Source organism: Cololabis saira, chromosome 11, assembly GCF_033807715.1.
Source record: "Cololabis saira isolate AMF1-May2022 chromosome 11, fColSai1.1, whole genome shotgun sequence".
Lineage (NCBI taxonomy): Eukaryota > Metazoa > Chordata > Actinopteri > Beloniformes > Belonidae > Cololabis > Cololabis saira.
The window spans coordinates 37,567,129-37,586,779 of record NC_084597.1 but is presented as its reverse complement, the minus strand read 5'-3'; the positions used below and the strand labels follow the sequence as shown (position 1 = coordinate 37,586,779).

The following is a 19,651-nucleotide window of genomic DNA, read 5'->3' as shown; positions in this document are numbered from 1 at the left end:
TCACAGAAAATATCAGACATATTTCTTTTTATGTGAAACCTTCAGTTCACTTCCATACAACACCTTTATTGTGTGAACAAAGTGTATTTATGCTTCATTACCTGGAGGTCAGAGAGGTGTTTCCATTGTGAAATCATCCTGATGCATAATTATATAACTTCAGTACATTGCCAGGTGAAAAAGTTAGTAATGATAAAATAATCTGTCCCAAAACTGATTATTGTGTTTTCTCTCAGATTTAAATATTCAATCATATATTGTTCATTGATCCAGACTTAACTGGTGGTTGTATTTTTGACATTAGGTCTGACTCCTCGATACTTAGGCGCTGCCATCAGCTCCAATGCTCTCTGTCCTTGAATGCTGAGTCTCCTGGCTGCTGCAGCCGAATGCCTTCGTTGATGTACTCAAAATAAAACACTTAGACGCTGCTCCATGCGTGACTCTCCAAAGATTTATTTGACAACTATGACATTTACTTCTCAAGAAAAAGGGGATATATTGCCAGGTTATCTGGTTGCACAAGCTGCTATACCCATTTGTGTAATGATACGGGATGAATTGCAGTTATTGGAAAACTGTATAAAAATGTGAATGCTCCTCTCCTCGTTTTTGTATAATCATGACAGAAGTGACAGCTCTACTACAGGCTTTTTAGCTTGGAAAGCTGTTACAGATGGCTATCTTCTGTGCAGCCAAGGAAATAATGTGAATGTGACCATGTCTCTTCTGTCAACAGGCTGCAAGTGGCGTGAGTGACAGATATGGGGTCAACGAGATCGTACTGGCAGACTGTGACAGTCGTGACAGTTATTTACAGCTTGTGTAAGTATCTGCACTGAATTCTTTGAAAGATCTTTGACAACTCAATACAATCCCATTACAACCTGGGTCCAATCTCTCATACTGCTGCTGTTAAACCCAGCAGTGACCATTGAAGGTGTAAGGACCGAGGTCCGCGGAAAGGCGGGAGGCACGGTGAATCTGGAGTGTGTTATTCCCCCATCGGACCCTGCAGTTGCATCCCAGCATGTGGTGGAATGGATACGTCAGGGACTCGACATCCCTGTTCTCATTAAATTTGGGTCCTATGCACCTCGAGTTCATCCACATTATGAGGGTGAGTATCTATCATCAAAATAAGTAGCCTACATGGCTTGTTCCGGTTCACTTTTACTGCTATATTTTATTGACATTGAATAAAGTAAAATGTTTTACTAAAATTAACGGCTGTTCCTAATGTAAATGCATTACTTTCGTAATTACGAAACTGCCCAAGAGTTTACTGAAGACTAGAAAGCACAAGGATTACTTGGTACTGCCAACATGCCTTTGATAGTCAGTGTTCGCAGCCAGGCTTTATATGTGATTACACAGGTTAAAGTGTTCACACTGAATTGCTTCAAAATCTCTTTGACTAAGTTGAAAACATTTACAGGGATCCTTTTTCTCTTAAGGGATAATAACAACTGAAGTATGCACTTTCCTGCCAGAAACATTCATTTGTGGGTTGTTGTGGAGTCGCAGATGCTTTTACCGAGAGACTTTCACCGGTATCTGGGTCTCTGCGCCACACCTACGGTCTTTCAGACAGGCTAGTTTGAAACGAAATGAAACTCTCACGTTACATCATCCTCCATTGTGCACTTCTCTGCCCACAGCACAGAGAACAAAGACTGTCCGTGGTGATAAAAGTTCCTCAGAGGGCTTAGACTACCATTGTGGCTTCTGTTATCCTTTAAAGTCACAAACAATGAAACACATGTGGGGGTACAGAAGAAAAGAGGGCATGTCTGCGTGACCCTTTTGTTCAAGCCATTTTCTTTTCTGCGGAGACACCCGAGGAGATATCCAGGCTATGAACTTCTCCATTCTGAGTTTCTTTTGGAGTAAAATCTGTGATTTTGATTAAGGGCCGTTTGAAGGAGCCACCTGGGGTAGCAAGGACATACCTCACCTCAAAGAGTGCTGTGTTCTGGCTACCACTAGGATTAAGATGTCAGCCTTTTCATTCGTTTTCAGAAACAGTGAAGACGAAGGTTACATAGAAGCAGTCAATATTTATTTAAATAATTACTGCTAAAGCAAATGTTTTAATTTTCTTCAAAGCCCATCTTACTCACTGTTGCATCAGCCATTCCTGGCTGTGCAGTTATTCACTCTTTAAACCATCACAAATACATTTTGAATTCTAGTATACTGTATGTAGACGTATGGAAATGAAGTTATAATTCACAGATGCGTTGAACAAAAAAATGGATTGTTAGCCTTCTTTTTCTCCCCATGAAAGGCTTTTACATCATTGTTCTTGCTTGAACTCAGGTCAATGAATCAATGGATGGATTGATCAAAATATGGTCTGACTGTGGCCCTGACTGTGACTTTGCCCTTTGCCATAGAATTATAACTTTGTGCTTTGTTTATATAACACAAAGCACCTTCTTAGCTCAGAAGATCCACCTATAAAGCGAGGATCTGGTTATTCTGGAAGTTTAATAATTAGTAGTAATTAAAATTAACCATTTGCTCCCTCAGAAGAGTTCATCACAAAATACACCGTCATTTCTCCAAAACAGCTGGAGGTCATCGTTTTTAATAAATAGTTACCAAACTGGAATTTATAAAAGCATTTTTGAACACATTCTGTGCTCTTTTGCGTTTGTCCAACATCAGGATGTGCAATTTGTGATTAATTAAACATAGAACATTAACAGGTGCATCGTTCAAGTCACTGTGCTGTATTTGTTCAGAGTAACCACATCTTTGGCATCCGATGCAGTGCTTGTGCTGACTGAATAATGCAGAGTAACACGCTGTAATCTGTGCATTTATGTGTGTGTTTTATCTGTGGAAAAGATCAGTGCCTGCTTTTAGCTGAGTCAAAGCCTTTCTCATTTGAGTAGGGTGCCACTCCCTAACCCAGCCTGACATGAAAATGTGATACTGACATTTACATAGCAATAAAGTTGTGGCAAACCTGAGCTGATGAATTGTCTTAAGTGGGAGCAGGACAGACTTTAATTTAGCCCAAGCTCATAAACGGCAGTAGCCTTTTGTTGCTGACTCAGACGACGAACCACAACGTACATTGATGTCGTAGCTCATTACCCTGGATGTTGGCTGCAGAGAAAGCAGGGCTGTATACTGGCAGTAATAACCCTAAAATTTGCCTAGCCTTTGGCCCATGAATTATACCTTTTGCTCACTTTACTCAACTGTGGAGAATTCTTAACAGAAAAGATTCAACTCTACAAGACGGGGGATGCTATTCACAAGCCTCTGTGGTGGCTCACAGAAACCTGTTATTGTACCGTTACAAAAGGTTTAAAAAGATGCTTTGTTCCATCTGATGCTGAGCCGAGGTTTTCTCACAGGTAATGGCTGGTGTCTTAGTAACAGGTGCAGCATGGGAAACTAAACACTATAGAGTCGAAGTGGCTGGTGTGCATTTCATCCCCTCAGGCGACACACCTTCTCAGGTGTCTCAGCAGTTTGTAGTCAGAATCCAGACGGCAACTGTTGTTCTGCTTCTGCGATACTAATGCAAGTTATCCAAGTGATTTGCTGTGAGCCTCATCATCATCGTCTATTATTCATCCCTTGGCTCCATCATAGCTCTGTTGAGCCCGAGTTCTGAAAGTTTTAGTTTTTAAGTGTTTGTTGAACTTTTATATCACATTAGAGACTTTTTGAGCATTTATGGCATTTATTTTTTATTTTGACACGCTGGTTTTCCAGGAAAGCTTTGATTATGTAGGTGGCACCAAGGTACTGGAAACTGATGTGTCAAATATGATACATTTGGCATCAAAAGATATTGAACCCCGGGTGGTCACAAAAGCACAAAAGATACATCTCACAGTCTACAGGCCTCCATTTGTAGGAGATATTAAGGCCCCGTTTACACATAGCCGGGTATTTACAAAAACGGATATTTCCCCCTCTACGTTTTGAAAAATTCCATCGTTTACACGAGATCGTTTTCAAAATCTCTTCATTTACACTAATCCGCATAAATACGCTGTTAACGTCATGCCAGCCAATCAGAATCCTGGAAAAAATATCAACAAATGACACGAGTAACTTCCAGTTAAGGCTGATTTATGGTTCCGTGTTACACCAACGCAGAGCCTACGGCGTAGGGTACGCGGCGAGTTGGCGACGCACACCGTACGGCGCGCATCGCCGCGTACCCTACGCCGTAGGCTCTGCGTCGATTTAACGCGGGACCATAATTCAGGCTTTACTTCCAAGACGGAACAAGAGTCTTTCGTTTGGAGTGACAGAGAAGTGGAGTTACTTTTAAGTGTGACTTGAGAATATAAAACAGGTAAAATACAAGAAAATATTGACGGTGGCCAAACTAATTGTAAACACAGGTCGCACACATGACGCTGGTGACGTTTCTGTCGCATAATGTGACGTTCTGAAGCCCAAATCTCCGTTTTCCTCTGTTTAGACGCAAACGTGAAAACTGAGTTTTTGAAAATCTCCACTTTGGCCGGAATTTTCAGAAATGATCGTTTTTGGTAACTTTGAGCTCCGTTTTCGTGTAAACGAACGGCCAAAACGCATGAAAACGCCTCAGTTTTTGCTCCATGTAAACGGGGCCTAAAGCTCTAGTGGGCTTTATTTGACAGCAGTTTGATAGGAAACGGGGGTAGAGAGAGGGGAAAGACGCAGCATAAAGGGTCAAAGGCTGGGAGTCGATCCCGCCCCTGCTGAAATTGCATTGTCTCTTTATTTAAGGTAGCTGCTCAACCAAACGAGCCATATTTGTTGAAAACTAAATACAGCATACAACCAACGAAACCGGGTCACGGGAAAGGTCGATGATCCCAAACACACCAGATCTACAACAGAAGGGCTAAAAAAAAGTTCAACCTGATAGAAGTATTATGGTTAAACGTTTCATCCGTTCATCTTCATTTTAAGACCAAATGATTTTCCTCATGTTGAAAACCTTTAGAGTAGAAAGAGCTACTCCACTTTCTTGTTCACAACTGTACAAGAGATAGCAAGGATTTAAAAGTATTCGCTGTAATAGAGCAAAAGATCAAAGGATTACTGTCAGGATCCCTCAGTACTCATTGATCTACTGACTGTATAAATGCACTGTTTGCAAGCTCTTGACGTGCAAATCCCAACACAATCAGCCTGTGTGCTGAAGTTACATCTTACACACGGCCAAAAAGACTAATGTGCTTCCTTTCTCACGTGGACAAACATGACAGGCAGCTGCAGTCTGGGAGTACTCATGTTCAACACAGAAGCAAGCAGCACTGCACTTCAATTCAAATTTCAAACCGTGACACAGTGGAGCGTCATAAAGCCGCAAGACATGAAGAGTGCAACCTTATCTGTCTTTTTCTCTAACCGAAACCTGAATGAATGCCGCTCCACAGTTTGCCAAGAGCTGACGACATCCCTTAGAAACGATATGGGCGTGCTGCCCGTGAATATCACATTTTCAGGGACATAAATGTCTGTGTTGCACAAAATGGTATTGGATCTAAATGATTTTCCCCTTTTAAACCAAACAAGACACTATAATTCAAGTAAGGACTTTTTTTTCACATTATTTTGAAACTTCATCTCCATGTGTTAATACATCCATTGTAGAAAGAAAATCTATATCCCGGGTGGATCTTTTACTCTGAATAAACGGGAAACGCACACACTGTGGCCATCTAAATCTTCCTATCATGAGCTCATGAAAGCTGAATTTCAACATCACACAAAGATCCTGACAATTGTACCAAAAATAAAAAAAACATAACACAAGTAAATCATTAATGATGAGGAACACAGCTCTGCACAGTGACAAAAACACGGTAATGGATCAAACATAATTTTTAAAGGACCAGTTGATTAAAATTCCAATTAAGATGATGTGATTCACTTAAAACTTCAATTACCACAAACATTATAATTGTTTCTAATTTGTAGCTCACTTCACGCAGGTACTGTAGCTTCATTTTTCCTTCAAAAGCTAATGTTTTAAGGGTAATAATAATAGAGTCTTTACAACTCTAATTTGAATCTGCACATTCTTTTCTTTCCCCACGTGTGGAGAGTCGTATCCCTTCAAGACGCTGACTGGTTTTGAGTTTCTGTGTCACCTGAGAGTGTCTCTGGGGATGAAGCCTTTAGGGAGCTTCAGTTGGAGGCAGTTTGACAAATAGATGCATTGTGTGTGTGTGTGTGTGTGTGTGTGTGTGTGTGTGTGTGTGTGTGTGTGTGTGTGTGTGTGTGTGTGTGTGTGTGTGTGTGTGTGTGTGTGTGTGTGTGTGTGTCTGTTTGCAGGACTGCATGTTGAATTGAACTGAGAGAATATTGTTTGCCTGGATGAGTGAAAAGCCTGCAAAGCAATGCTTTGGCTAATCTAATGCTGTTGTGCAGAGCAGAAGGAGAGGTAAATATTGCTGGTGAGCATGATTTCTGTATACATTTCAGGCTGTCTTGTAGCAGTTAAGCCAATTTGTTACTACTGTTTACTCTGCTGTTATTTTAAAGTAAATTCACTGCAGCGCATTTCAATATTTCTAAGTCCCCTTGAAATCCGATTTAATGTTTAAAGACGTATTCTGTTCTTTTTTCTCCACAAGGGGACATGATTTACTGAGGTCTAAATTAAGATGGCTCTGACATGCTTTGGTGAAAATAAAACTCAGATGCAAAACAAAAGCTCCCTGTTCGACTATGTCAACACCCCCCCCCCCACCCCACCCTTACTGACATGGGTTTTGCAGGTTTTCACGACCCACTTCTGATGAAATGAAATTGGTGGAGACTGGAAATCATTTTGATCTAAGTTGGGGATGTGTCAGTAATCGTCAAATATACACCTGCCTGGATGATGTGGTGTTTTAGGTAAAGGCGTCTCCATCTACAGGGTATGTTTCCTTCTTTTAAAATGTAGAGGTCCTGAAGCACAAGAAATTCTACATATATACATACATATTGTAATGAAATAGCTTCAAACATAACTTCAAACATATATATATATATATATATATATATATATATATATATATATATAATATCATTTTTATTATATTTTTATTATATATATACATATATATATATATATATATATATATATACATATACATATATATGGCATGCCGTTCAGGAAATTAATATTTGAATATATTGAATGAACCTTGAATATATTGAATGAAACCCCGAATATATTGAATGAACCTTGAATATATTGAATGAAACTCCGAATATATTGAATGAAACCCCGAATATATTGAATGAACCTTGAATATATTGAATGAAACCCCGAATATATTGAATGAACCTTGAATATATTGAATGAACCTTGAATATATTGAATGAAACCCCGAATATATTGAATGAACCTTGAATATATTGAATGAAACCCTGAATATATTGAATGAACCTTGAATATATTGAATCAACTTTGATATATATTGAATCAACTTTGATATATATTGAATCAACTTTGATATATATTGAATCAACTTTGATATATATTGACTCAACTTTGACTGACGTCATCATTAACGCCATCTTGGACATCATATTTGCTGCTGCTGCAAAATATGAGCCAGTCAGCTCCAATCTAGCCACAGAAACCAGAGAAAAAAATATCAGTATCATGTTATAACATGAAACGTTTATTGTTAGAACAATAAACGTTTCACGTTTATGTACTATTAATCACGTGATAGTGTGTTGTGGCTGGAGTCGGGCCGGGCTGAGTCTCATGTGTTCCGGTTGTGAACTGGCATCACCACGACCCAAAACATGGATAAAGTTACTCCACTGTTGAGCTTTCTACGAAATCGCGGTGTACCAGAAGAGTTCCTCTCACGCATGGAACAAGAACATGTGAGTGTATAAAACTTCTTGTGAAAACTTTATTTCACTGCTGTCAAGGCTCAGTCATGCAGCTAGTATAACCTAGTTAACTTAGTCAGCCAGCCAGGGTTACCGGGTAACACCGGTACTATGCACAGTTTTGCATCCCTGCCCCGAATTACCATGTGATTTCTATCAAACTTTGATTTTAAAGTGTCATTACTGAGTGTTAAGGGGTTGAGTTAACGCGCGATGACGCAATTCTAGCAGGGATGCAAAACTCAGCATAACACCGGTGCAGTTACAACAATTACCAGGAGAAAGAGATGCTGGTTCTTCAGGTCCTCTGTATGAACCGAACTGAACCTATATTCAACCAGAATGACCCTATTTATACAAGAAACCACATTTACTAACATTACAACAAAATCAAGTTATTGGGCTACTTATAAACTTTTTATCCCATAGCCTACATACACTCCAACATCTGCCAAGTAATGTCAACTATTTAGCACTTTTAAAACAGTATTACAAAGTGCACCGATTTAAGCTTCAGACCCCAGTATAGTTGTTAAAGGTAGCAGTGTGTGTGTGTGTGTGTGTGTGTGTGTGTGTGTGTGTGTGTGTGTGTGTGTGTGTGTGTGTGTGAGCATGCACATGGCAGGGTTCCCACGGTGTCCCCTCATTTTCTCCTCCTCTCCTTGTACTCTCTTGCTCCTCCTCCTCCTCCTCCTCTCCCCATCACTCCTTCTCTTCCTCTCCTTCTCCCCATCACTCCTTCTCTTCTTCTCTTCCTCCTCCTCCTCCTCCTCTCCCCATCACTCCTTCTCTTCCTCCTCCTCCTCCTCTCCCCATCACTCTTTCTCTTCCTCTCCTCGTCTCCTCCTCGTGGAGTAAGAGCCTCATTATTGCGCCCTATGATCTATATATTGTTCTGCTTATTTTAAACTACTATTAATGTCATGGAAATTGCGTCAAATATTATGGAAAAGTTTAGCAAATTAATTGATAAAACTGTGGGAACTGTGGTGGGAGGATGTTGTCTTGTCCTTGAGTTGTAATAATTCTGTCTGTCTTGACAGATTGATGCCACAGTCATTGACTGTATGGATGATGACACTCGGGCTGGAACATCCCAACATATGGAGATCAGATATCAGGAAGACGCTTCTGTATGGAAAATCAAGGTGCAAGTGCAAGAGAACCAAAATAACATTCACTGCTTGAAAAACTAAAGAAAAAGATGGGCATTGATGGGAATGATGATAAGAAATCTGATCAGGAGGAGACTTCTTCTCCAAAGCAGAAAATACGTTATCGAAAAAACTACAGATCGGCTGAAAAGAAAGACCAGAAAAGTTGAGTTAGGGTGGATTCATGAAGGTAAACAAGTGAAGAAATGTAAAAGAGGCGGAACAAGGGCCATTGATGTACCCAAAGAACCAATAAAAGCTGACATGTTACAGTATGCTAAAGACCTTTTTTCCCACACGGAAAAAAGAAATTTGGAAAATTTGAGACATTTAGTCATGACATATTAAACTATCAGGAGGAAGCTGTATTTGATGAAAATATCACAGTTGGGGAACTGTGCACGGTACTTAGGATGGCAGAATGAATCAATATGGTTAAGTCTATGGTTTTAGACACGTCATTTTGTGATATTATATATGATATGAGATGCATGTTGCTACAATGCCTAAATGAAAATAAATGAATAGTTGCAGCTTTCAAAGTGAATGTTCACTGTCATTTTTGGTCTTTCATAAAATTTCATTTTTCTCTTATGTTTATTCATAGAAACCATATCAAATTAAGACCTCTCTCGTTCTATATGAACGAAAATAATGACAAGTGCATGACAAATGTACTTGATCTATAACATGTTTTATTTATTCTTAAATGATTTTGACATTTTTCATATTTTGGCATTTGACAGAAATCTGTCAGTAAGTGAGTGTTAGTAGTTTCACTGATTATTGTCATCCAAATACGATTTAAAACAAATCCACATTGGAAACATGAAGGTTGACAAATGTTTTTGGTATCAACAGTGAAAAAATGTCTGTTTTATATCATGAAAACAAAAATAAAGGGATACAAACAACACAACAGTCTCAGAGTTTGGGCAGGAAGAACCTCTTCTCATGATGAGCAGGACACAGCACTGAATGAACTCTACTGCCACGTGGGACTCAGGAGCCTGGCCCCTTTTTGATAGTTTTAAGTGAGCAGATGTGCAGTGCACGCAAAATATTTTGTTAAACCCATTTAGATATTCTCTTTTTCTGCACAGATTAAGACGTGCAAACTGGTCTTATACATTTTCCATCTGCCAAACTGTTTATCAGCAAGTTGTTGCATATGACAGCAAATGTGTTGTCACCCAATTATTATTTTTTCCTACTTAATGCAAATATTTGTAAACAAACAAATATCCATGGTTATTTAAAGTTGATCATTTCTTTGAATTTAACTGGAATTTGTGTCTTTTTCATTACCAGTGGTGTTTATTGCACTGTGATTGACGGTGCAGAAACAGATGTCTTTAAAAAATGAATATAGGATCTATAGAATATAGGGCTGTGGGAACATGTAGACACGCTCCCGCACAACCAGTACACTTCATTTCAGTCAGCAGGTCAGAATGCTTGTCTGTAATTTCCAGACAAATTTATAAGGCTTTAAGTATGTATGTTCTCAGGAAGGGTGTAAGAATTTCTCTGCCATTATAAGGCAACACAAGCTGAATACAGTTTCATCACAACTTTGTTGGCATTCTTGTTTACAAGCCTCCACTGCTTCCTGAGAGACCTCTTTCAGGTGATCTTGTCCTCCAAATAGACGAGGGATGGTGTACATAAGAATTGGACGTCCATTTGGAGCTACTGCATTTCTGCTGTTACGGATAATGTGGGTATTCCATAAATGCGCACCTTGCTGCAGCTCTTCCTGTAGAACAAAATACCAGTAAGAACAAAGATTAATGTAATGCTTCCTGTTATGAGTCAATATGATACATGCAGATATGTTCTCTTATGGACACACACACACACACACACACACACACACACACACACACACACACACACACACACACACACACACACACACACACACACACACACACACACACACACACACACACACACACACACACACACTGCTACCTTTAACAACTATACTGGGGTCTGAAGCTTAAATCGGTGCACTTTGTAATACTGTTTTAAAAGTGCTAAATAGTTGACATTACTTGGCAGATGTTGGAGTGTATGTAGGCTATGGGATAAAAAGTTTATAAGTAGCCCAATAACTTGATTTTGTTGTAATGTTAGTAAATGTGGTTTCTTGTATAAATAGGGTCATTCTGGTTGAATATAGGTTCAGTTCGGTTCATACAGAGGACCTGAAGAACCAGCATCTCTTTCTCCTGGTAATTGTTGTAACTGCACCGGTGTTATGCTGAGTTTTGCATCCCTGCTAGAATTGCGTCATCGCGCGTTAACTCAACCCCTTAACACTCAGTAATGACACTTTAAAATCAAAGTTTGATAGAAATCACATGGTAATTCGGGGCAGGGATGCAAAACTGTGCATAGTACCGGTGTTACCCGGTAACCCTGGCTGGCTGACTAAGTTAACTAGGTTATACTAGCTGCATGACTGAGCCTTGACAGCAGTGAAATAAAGTTTTCACAAGAAGTTTTATACACTCACATGTTCTTGTTCCATGCGTGAGAGGAACTCTTCTGGTACACCGCGATTTCGTAGAAAGCTCAACAGTGGAGTAACTTTATCCATGTTTTGGGTCGTGGTGATGCCAGTTCACAACCGGAACACATGAGACTCAGCCCGGCCCGACTCCAGCCACAACACACTATCACGTGATTAATAGTACATAAACGTGAAACGTTTATTGTTCTAACAATAAACGTTTCATGTTACAACATGATACTGATATATTTTTCTCTGGTTTCTGTGGCTAGATTGGAGCTGACTGGCTCATATTTTGCAGCAGCAGCAAATATGATGTCCAAGATGGCGTTAATGATGACGTCAGTCAAAGTTGAGTCAATATATATCAAAGTTGATTCAATATATATCAAAGTTGATTCAATATATATCAAAGTTGATTCAATATATATCAAAGTTGATTCAATATATATCAAAGTTGATTCAATATATTCAAGGTTCATTCAATATATTCGGGGTTTCATTCAATATATTCAAGGTTCATTCAATATATTCGGGGTTTCATTCAATATATTCAAGGTTCAAGGTTCATTCAATATATTCGGGGTTTCATTCAATATATTCAAGGTTCATTCAATATATTCGGGGTTTCATTCAATATATTCGGAGTTTCATTCAATATATTCAAGGTTCATTCAATATATTCGGGGTTTCATTCAATATATTCGGGGTTTCATTCAATATATTCAAGGTTCATTCAATATATTCGGGGTTTCATTCAATATATTCAAGGTTCATTCAATATATTCAAGGTTCATTCAATATATTCGGGGTTTCATTCAATATATTCAAGGTTCATTCAATATATTCAAGGTTCATTCAATATATTCGGGGTTTCATTCAATATATTCAAGGTTCATTCAATATATTCAAGGTTCATTCAATATATTCGGGGTTTCATTCAATATATTCAATGTTCATTCAATATATTCGGAGTTTCATTCAATATATTCAAATATTAATTTCTTGAACGGCATGCCATACATATATATATATATATATATATATATATATATATATATATATATATATATATATATATATATATATATATATATATGTATATATATACATACCCGATAAATCTCAACAGACTTTGCTGTTTGGGGACTGGAACGCCACCTCTCTAACTCCTGTTTTTACAGGGAAATACATCTGCAGACACAAATATACCTATTTGGGAATATCAGAGATCACTGTATCATAAATTTGTTTAGCTCGATGGTTTAAGGTTTTGGGGCACAACTTTTAAATTCAAATATAGCATTTAAAAATGAATTCCACATTACTTTCTAACCTGACTATACACACTCCAGTTCATTAGTGAAGTCAACATGTTGGTACATAAGCTAGTTGTACTTCACAGAATTAGGACTTTGTGCTGCGGGCCAGTGGAGCTGGGGATCATGTTCTGTCTTTGTGAACATAGAGAGTGCTGAAATTTTTATGATGACATGATGTGAAAAGGTAGATTTAATAAGTTAGTTGAGGAAAAGAGGTGAATTCACTGCAGCTCAGTAGCACAGACAGCAGTGCTGCATGGCAGAGTGCCACTAACAATAAAAATCAGAATGACCTTAAAGGCCTTTTAAATTAGCATCATGAAATATTTGAGCTTATAACCAGTCTGTGTTTAACAGATGGCTGTGTTTTTCTTTGATAATGAGTTATATGTTTAACTAAGATGATTTTCTCAATATTATTGTTTTAACTATATTACACCATCATACTTTATATATATTTTTGTTTAAATATCAGTTTAATTGGAAGATAATTTTGATCACTATTAAAGGAGCATGAGGCAGGATTGAGGCAGGATTTATGAAAAAAATTCATATACGTTTTAAGTTTTCTAGTAATAATGTCAGATGAAGCGTTCCAAACCAAAAAGAATGTCTCCTCTAGTGTATCTCTCCGTTGCCTTGAACAGGCTGTGTGCTGTAAAATGTGCTGCAATTGTGGGGCTGAATTTCCCGCGCTGTCCTGCAGATGTGACGTCAAATGACGCTGCATGAACGTTCTCCCCGTTCTCCCGTGCCGGCTTCACTGTTGGCTGCAGTACCCCCGACGGCCGTCGTGGCGAAGGGTGGCGCTAGAGAGTCTCATTTCTTAAAAGGAGCCTCATGCTCCTTTAAGAAACGTTGTCTAGTTCTTGCGGTCTCAGGTAACTTTGGACTCCTGACCCATTTGTGTCTTGTGACAACTGCATAACTTTACGACACTTGTCACACACTTTGCACACAAACTAGTGTATGCTGACTGAGAGAGTCTAGCTTTTCACCTAACTCTGATGGCTTCTGTGTTGTACTGCTCATCCAAGTCAGCCTCACTTAAAAATAAAGACTCCACGATGCCAAACTTAAGAGCCTCACCACAGATTTGGTTTGTTTTTTTTTTTAAACAAAGTTTCATTATCACTTGCTGTTTGTCTAGGTTTAGGCAAGAATCCTCCTTTGTTATGTTTAGGACTTGGTCTGGATTCAAATGAACCCTTTTTAATAGATTTATTTTGATACTCATACTAGTATGATAAATACTGGGACATACTGCTAAAAATAAGGGTTGGTAGATATTTTGTCCGTTGTTATTGTGTTCTCCTTCTTCCTTTAAAGGGGACCTATTATAAAAAACAGGTTTTTTCTTGCTTTAACATATATAAAGTGGTCTCCCCTCAGCCTGCCAACTCAGAGAAGGAGGAAAGCAACCAGATTCTGCAGTGTCTGTACAGCCGCCTGGATGAGCCGTCCAGTGTGATGTGGCTTCTACGAGCCAATAAGATTCTGCTCCCTTTCGTTACGTAACGACGGGAGCGATTTACATAGGTTGGCCTCCGATGCGTGAAACCACACCAACAACTAACTCTGGCTGGAACAACAACTAACTCCGCCGGCCGGAGCTTCCTCCATTTTTTCGTAGCGGTGTATCGCGTCATTCAGGCAACCAATCAGCACAGAGCCTCATTATCATAGCCCCGCCCACTCAGAATCCTGCATAGATAATAAGGTTAGAGAATGGGAAGATAAAGACATGGCTCAGAGGCTGAATTTCTAATTTATTTGACAAAAACAATCACAAGCTTGTTTTAAAGATAGTCAAGGCCTGTTTAAAATAGGTATTAGATGCCATAATAGGTCCCCTTTAAGTTCTTAAATAACTGGATAGATCTAGCTATCTACGTAAGCATTATGTTGGCACTAAAAGGTTAATTTAGGGTGGAAAATCCCAGTCAAAATTGTGACATGGTCCTTCTGCAAGGTTGCGGTTTCCATAGGTGGCATGAATGTTGCTAAAAATAACATGAGCAGCCTTATTTAGCATATCAGGATACATCAAGAGAAAAAGCCCAAGTTTATCAAGCCAAATGAAAAGAAGGACACAACTCTGGAGTTTTAGAAATAGGATAAATTCCCCAAAGACAGCGAGATACCCAGAGCAATGATGGACAAAGCTGTGGAAATTTCTGAAACTGCTCTCTCCAAGCAGTTATTTTTTTAATGTTGGCTAAAAGAAGTGCAGATAATCATCATTTGTATTCAAATGTGAACATATAAATGTGTTTTTATTTCCCATGTTTGGGTCTGTGCTTTCAGTTTCAATCCTAGATATCTTCACTTAATATATTTGTATTTAATGTTAATTAAACAACAACAAAAAGCATGTTTAATTTTCTTTTTTTGTCTCGTGAAGGATGGGACGTCCAGGGAGTACTTGTGTTTTTCACAATAGTCTCCAGCAGATCACACTGACTGAAATAGGAATAACTGAGTATAGAACATGGATGGAGGGACGGATGGATATTTGATTGGTTAAAAAGAAAAACACTGCTATCAGATCAATACTTAGTATCAGCAAAATACTACTACTACTACTACTACTACTACTACTACTACTACTACTACTACTACTACTACTACCACCACTGTCATTTAGCAGACGCTTTTATCCAAAGCGACTTACATCTGAGAGAACGAAATACATAAAGCCCATGTGTGGTATCGGTATTAATAAGAAAAAAGTGGTATTGGAAAATCTCTCCTTTTTAATGGTTCCCATGGTTATCAGCTTTGCCCAAAAAACGTGCATTGTCCTTGAGTGATAAAACACTCAGTGGGTACAGCAGGTTGTTGGTTCAGTGTATCATTGGTAAACATCTTGACAAGGCACTACATATTTACAGATGATTCATGATTCAATCCTCAATAAAATGAGACGACACAAAATAAAACATGTAAATATAACTATTATACATACTAAATTTGAAAACTAATTTAATTCGAATGCTGACCAGAATAGGTCCTGTTTATCTCACCTAACACTCAAATTACTTTTCCCTCAAATCTCTTCAAAACACACATTTTTTAAATGGCAGCATTAGTGGTATTAGGTCACGCTTTTACTCCCCCTCCCAGTCTATTCTTCCCCTCCCTTTTATATGATGACACCATGTTCCTTCCCTCAACATCCCTGCCTCAGCACAACCTTTCCTGCTAGGTGCCACAGAGACCCGTATCACACTAATGCAGTCAACATGAGAGAGGGGAAGAAAAAAAACCAGCTCAGGGTCAAAGGGTGGGATTTTGAAATGTGCTAATCCCCTGAATGTATGCGTATCTGTCTCCACCCTCCACCCCCCCAGTGGATTTAGTCCACTTTGGAAGCTTGGAAAATTAAATAGGGTCTGTTATCACTGCCAAAATACCCAACTTCCTGGTTCATTTTTACTGCCAGGCGTTTCCCTCTCTATCACATTCACAACAATTCAGAGGCTCTGTTAATAATTAGCTTCGAAACAGACATTCCAGTGTCAGCGAGGCAGACGGTTTCATCTGTCTCTTCACATTTGACTTTAATCGACAGTTTCTCTTCTTCCATGCTCTCCAACACTGTTGGGTCACTGGTCAATTATGTGTCTGTTAAGGTGTTAAAACCAGGTGGACAGTTGTGTGCTGTATATTGGAAAAAAATAAAGGGGTTGATTTTTGGAACTGGCAACCAAGATATCCGTTTTCTAAGTGTGTGGACATGTGAGTAGTGTAATTGTGCATTTCTTTGAGTGTGTTTTGAGAACATTGTTAAATTTCTGTGCAACAGAGCAAACACAAAAAGCTACTCACCCCCTTAGACCCAAAAGATGCCCAGGGTAAGCAGAATGACATGCGTTTGGCCCCTCACATTTTCCAGCTTGTTTACCCTTCTCTCTTCTTTTCTGCTCTCTGGGTCTGCAGGGAGGGTGTCTCTGGTGAGGGTCAGCGCACTGAGGTTGGAGCGCCTGCAGCTGGATGACGAGGGCTCGTACGAGTGCAGAATACTCTCACTGGACAGGCCCACGGATGAGATCTGGAACAGCACCTGGACCGTGCTCTCTGTAACTGGTGAGGCTGATGCAGTCATTTGCATGATTTCAAAGTGCATTATACTCCGCTTAAAGACAAATATATGTATATATATATTTGTTTTTACATATACATATATATATATATATATATATATATGTATATATATATTCCAGGTTGCGATTTGTGAGGGGGGGGGGGGGGGGGGGTAATTTTGAGAAATATTTTTATTCCGAAAAATTCCCACACAACAGCGGGCCAACATTATAGGCTATATGAAAACTTGTTTCTTGTGTAAACCTTACACTTAAGCTAAATAACGTAGGCGGTAGGCCTATTTTGAACATGAACTGAACCACTGCATTTGCAGAAATATTTTCTCCTAATATTGTTTTTAAATGTGCCAAATAAAAATAGATAAACAAAATTAATATTTTTTTAATTCTTTCTTGATATCAGTTTAACTGAAAACATGGGAGCTTTCCTCAGCCGGGGAGATGCTGCTGTCCACCATCCGATCAGCAATGTCAGATCTTGTTTCATCTTTTCATCAGTGACCTTTTTTTTTTGAAAACTTTAGTCAATGTTTTATGATTGTTGAAATTATAGATCCCTCACTATCCATCTGCTCTCAGTCATGTTGTTTTAACAATTCGTTGGCAGCTCAGTGCTGATTGCTCAATCCAGCCGTGTCTCTTTTATAGACCCAACATTGGTGCTGGCAAATGACCCGACTGTCAAATCTCACAGCAACAAGTGGCCAGTTGAGATCCCTGTTCAGTGCTTGCCTTGTGCTGTCCGAAACAAAATAAAGATTAATGAACCCAAGAATAAAAAAAAAAAGAAGGATGTTGTTACAGCAGAAAAAACACCTTGAATCCTTACTGGACTTGAAAAGATGTTCTTTCTTTTATAATGAGTGGTGGTAATGGTAATAATTAAAGAGAAGGTAACAACTAAAGTCTCGCTGTCTCTGGAGGCTCCCACTGCTTTTCTTTAGAGGTACACCATGCTGATCAAATGTTGCTGTTTTCTGCTGCATAGTGTGCACCACCAGCCAAATTTGGTTTATTTATAAGAGTAAAAAATAAAATGAAATAAAGAATGTTTTTCAGCCTCATTAAGCTATCTCTGGTTTTTAAATTTGAACTTCCTCACATCTTGTATTTCATCTCTTCTGCAAAGCAGAGCTTAGGCTTCACATCTTGACAGGTAGAGTATGAAACAGTTCTCTAAACTTTTTGTTGTTGTCAAAAAGTCTTTCAAAAAGCATCTAAAGTTTCTGCATGGATCGGGTTTTCCTATGTGTAACTTTAACGACCTCTGACTTTTCTTCACAAAGGGGATAATGGCACACTACCTCCGAGTTATCATCATACTTGTTGATGGGTTAAAATATTTAATCCTGATATGAAATATGCATCATTATTTTTCGTTCTTTGAAGTTTAGCTGTGTTTTGGAAAAGCTTTGCTATGAATCCACACTCAAACGTACGGAAGAAATCATCCGTGTGTTGCTGATCAAAGCGGTGCCAGACAGTTTCTCTCCACTGGTCTGGGTGAGCTTCAGGTTTGAGATGAAAGTAATAATAGATTGTGATTGCGTGCTTATGGCGTTCTGTTACATGCCCTGGAGCTATGTTTTTTACCTATTGTTTTTTTTTTTAAATCTAGTATATGAGAGTGTTGGTGGCCTTCGCAGTCTGGAAATCCAGAAATAAAAGAACTAAGTAATGAACATGCAACAGTTCCATGAATCATTACTGTGAAAAACAAATTTTTAAGCACAAACAAAAAAGAATTGCTCATTTATTCATGACATAAAAGTAAAATATGGAGTTGGAGAAGATGCAGGTTTATGTTTGTATTGTTTGCAAACCTTTAAAAAAACAAAGCTCTCCGGTGATATGTGTGACTTATAAAGTGGCAGCAAAATGTTTACTTCAGCAGAACTTAAAGGCAACATTCGCAAAAGACGTTTTCCCTTTTCAGTTTTAGAAATAATAATGCATCTTCATGTCAGTACACTGCACAAGCTGCTGTTGCTTTACAAAGAAGGAAAAGCTGCTGGCACACCTTATCTCAGTTGGAAGAAAAAAAAACAAAAGAAGTTGGTTGCACAAGAAAGGAAGGATTTATAGTAAAGTCCTTTTGTTATTGCTAGGGTTTGAAAAGCATTGTTTGTCTTCTTGTATGCTTCTCTTTTGATTTGGACAGGTTCAACTTGTCACGTTCAGGTGATTTGTTTGTTCCTTCACAGACAATATTGTGTTTTGTTTTGTTTTTTATAGCACCACCCACCTTCACTAAAGTCCCGCCTCCTGTCCTGGAGGCCTTGGTTGGAGCGCACCTCTTGCTTTCCTGTGTTGCTACTGGCAACCCCATACCAACCATCACCTGGCTGAAGGATGGCAACATCATTCAAAGCAGAAATGATGAGGTATGTGTGTAAGTTAAACCAGCATGTGTAATGCGTTCATGCAACTCTGCCATAAAAAGGAAGAAATAAATACATCTGTTTATTTATTTCTCTCAAATATATAATTGTAGTCATATACTATCAGATGTGTCATGTAAAATTGTGAATTACTTTTCTTTCATGAGCCCCTCACAATTTAACTGCATTTTATTGTGTAAACAACAGTTGATGTGTTGAATCTTGTACTTGAAAGTGATGTTATTTGTTGCTTTTTAGATGTTCTCCAGAGCTCTAATTGCAACCTATACACAGT

At 38.6% G+C, this 19,651-nt stretch overlaps 1 protein-coding gene across 4 annotated transcripts in view; it reads left to right on the top strand.

Moving 5' to 3' along the window:
* The window catches only part of igsf9a (immunoglobulin superfamily, member 9a), a 97,405-nt gene that overhangs the window by 12,988 nt on the left and 64,766 nt on the right, over nucleotides 1-19,651 (top strand). For 3 of the 4 annotated variants that reach the window (XR_009783501.1, XM_061734445.1, XM_061734446.1), the window contains exons 2-5: nucleotides 740-825; nucleotides 926-1,120; nucleotides 16,812-16,958; nucleotides 19,211-19,359. Coding sequence is in view for 3 of the 4 variants with exons in the window: in XM_061734445.1 (XP_061590429.1) it covers nucleotides 765-825; nucleotides 926-1,120; nucleotides 16,812-16,958; nucleotides 19,211-19,359 (552 nt within the window). In the remaining variant the exon portion in view is untranslated. The remainder of the gene's footprint in view (nucleotides 1-739; nucleotides 826-925; nucleotides 1,121-16,811; nucleotides 16,959-19,210; nucleotides 19,360-19,651) is intronic. The other variant, XM_061734447.1, reaches the window with a different exon arrangement.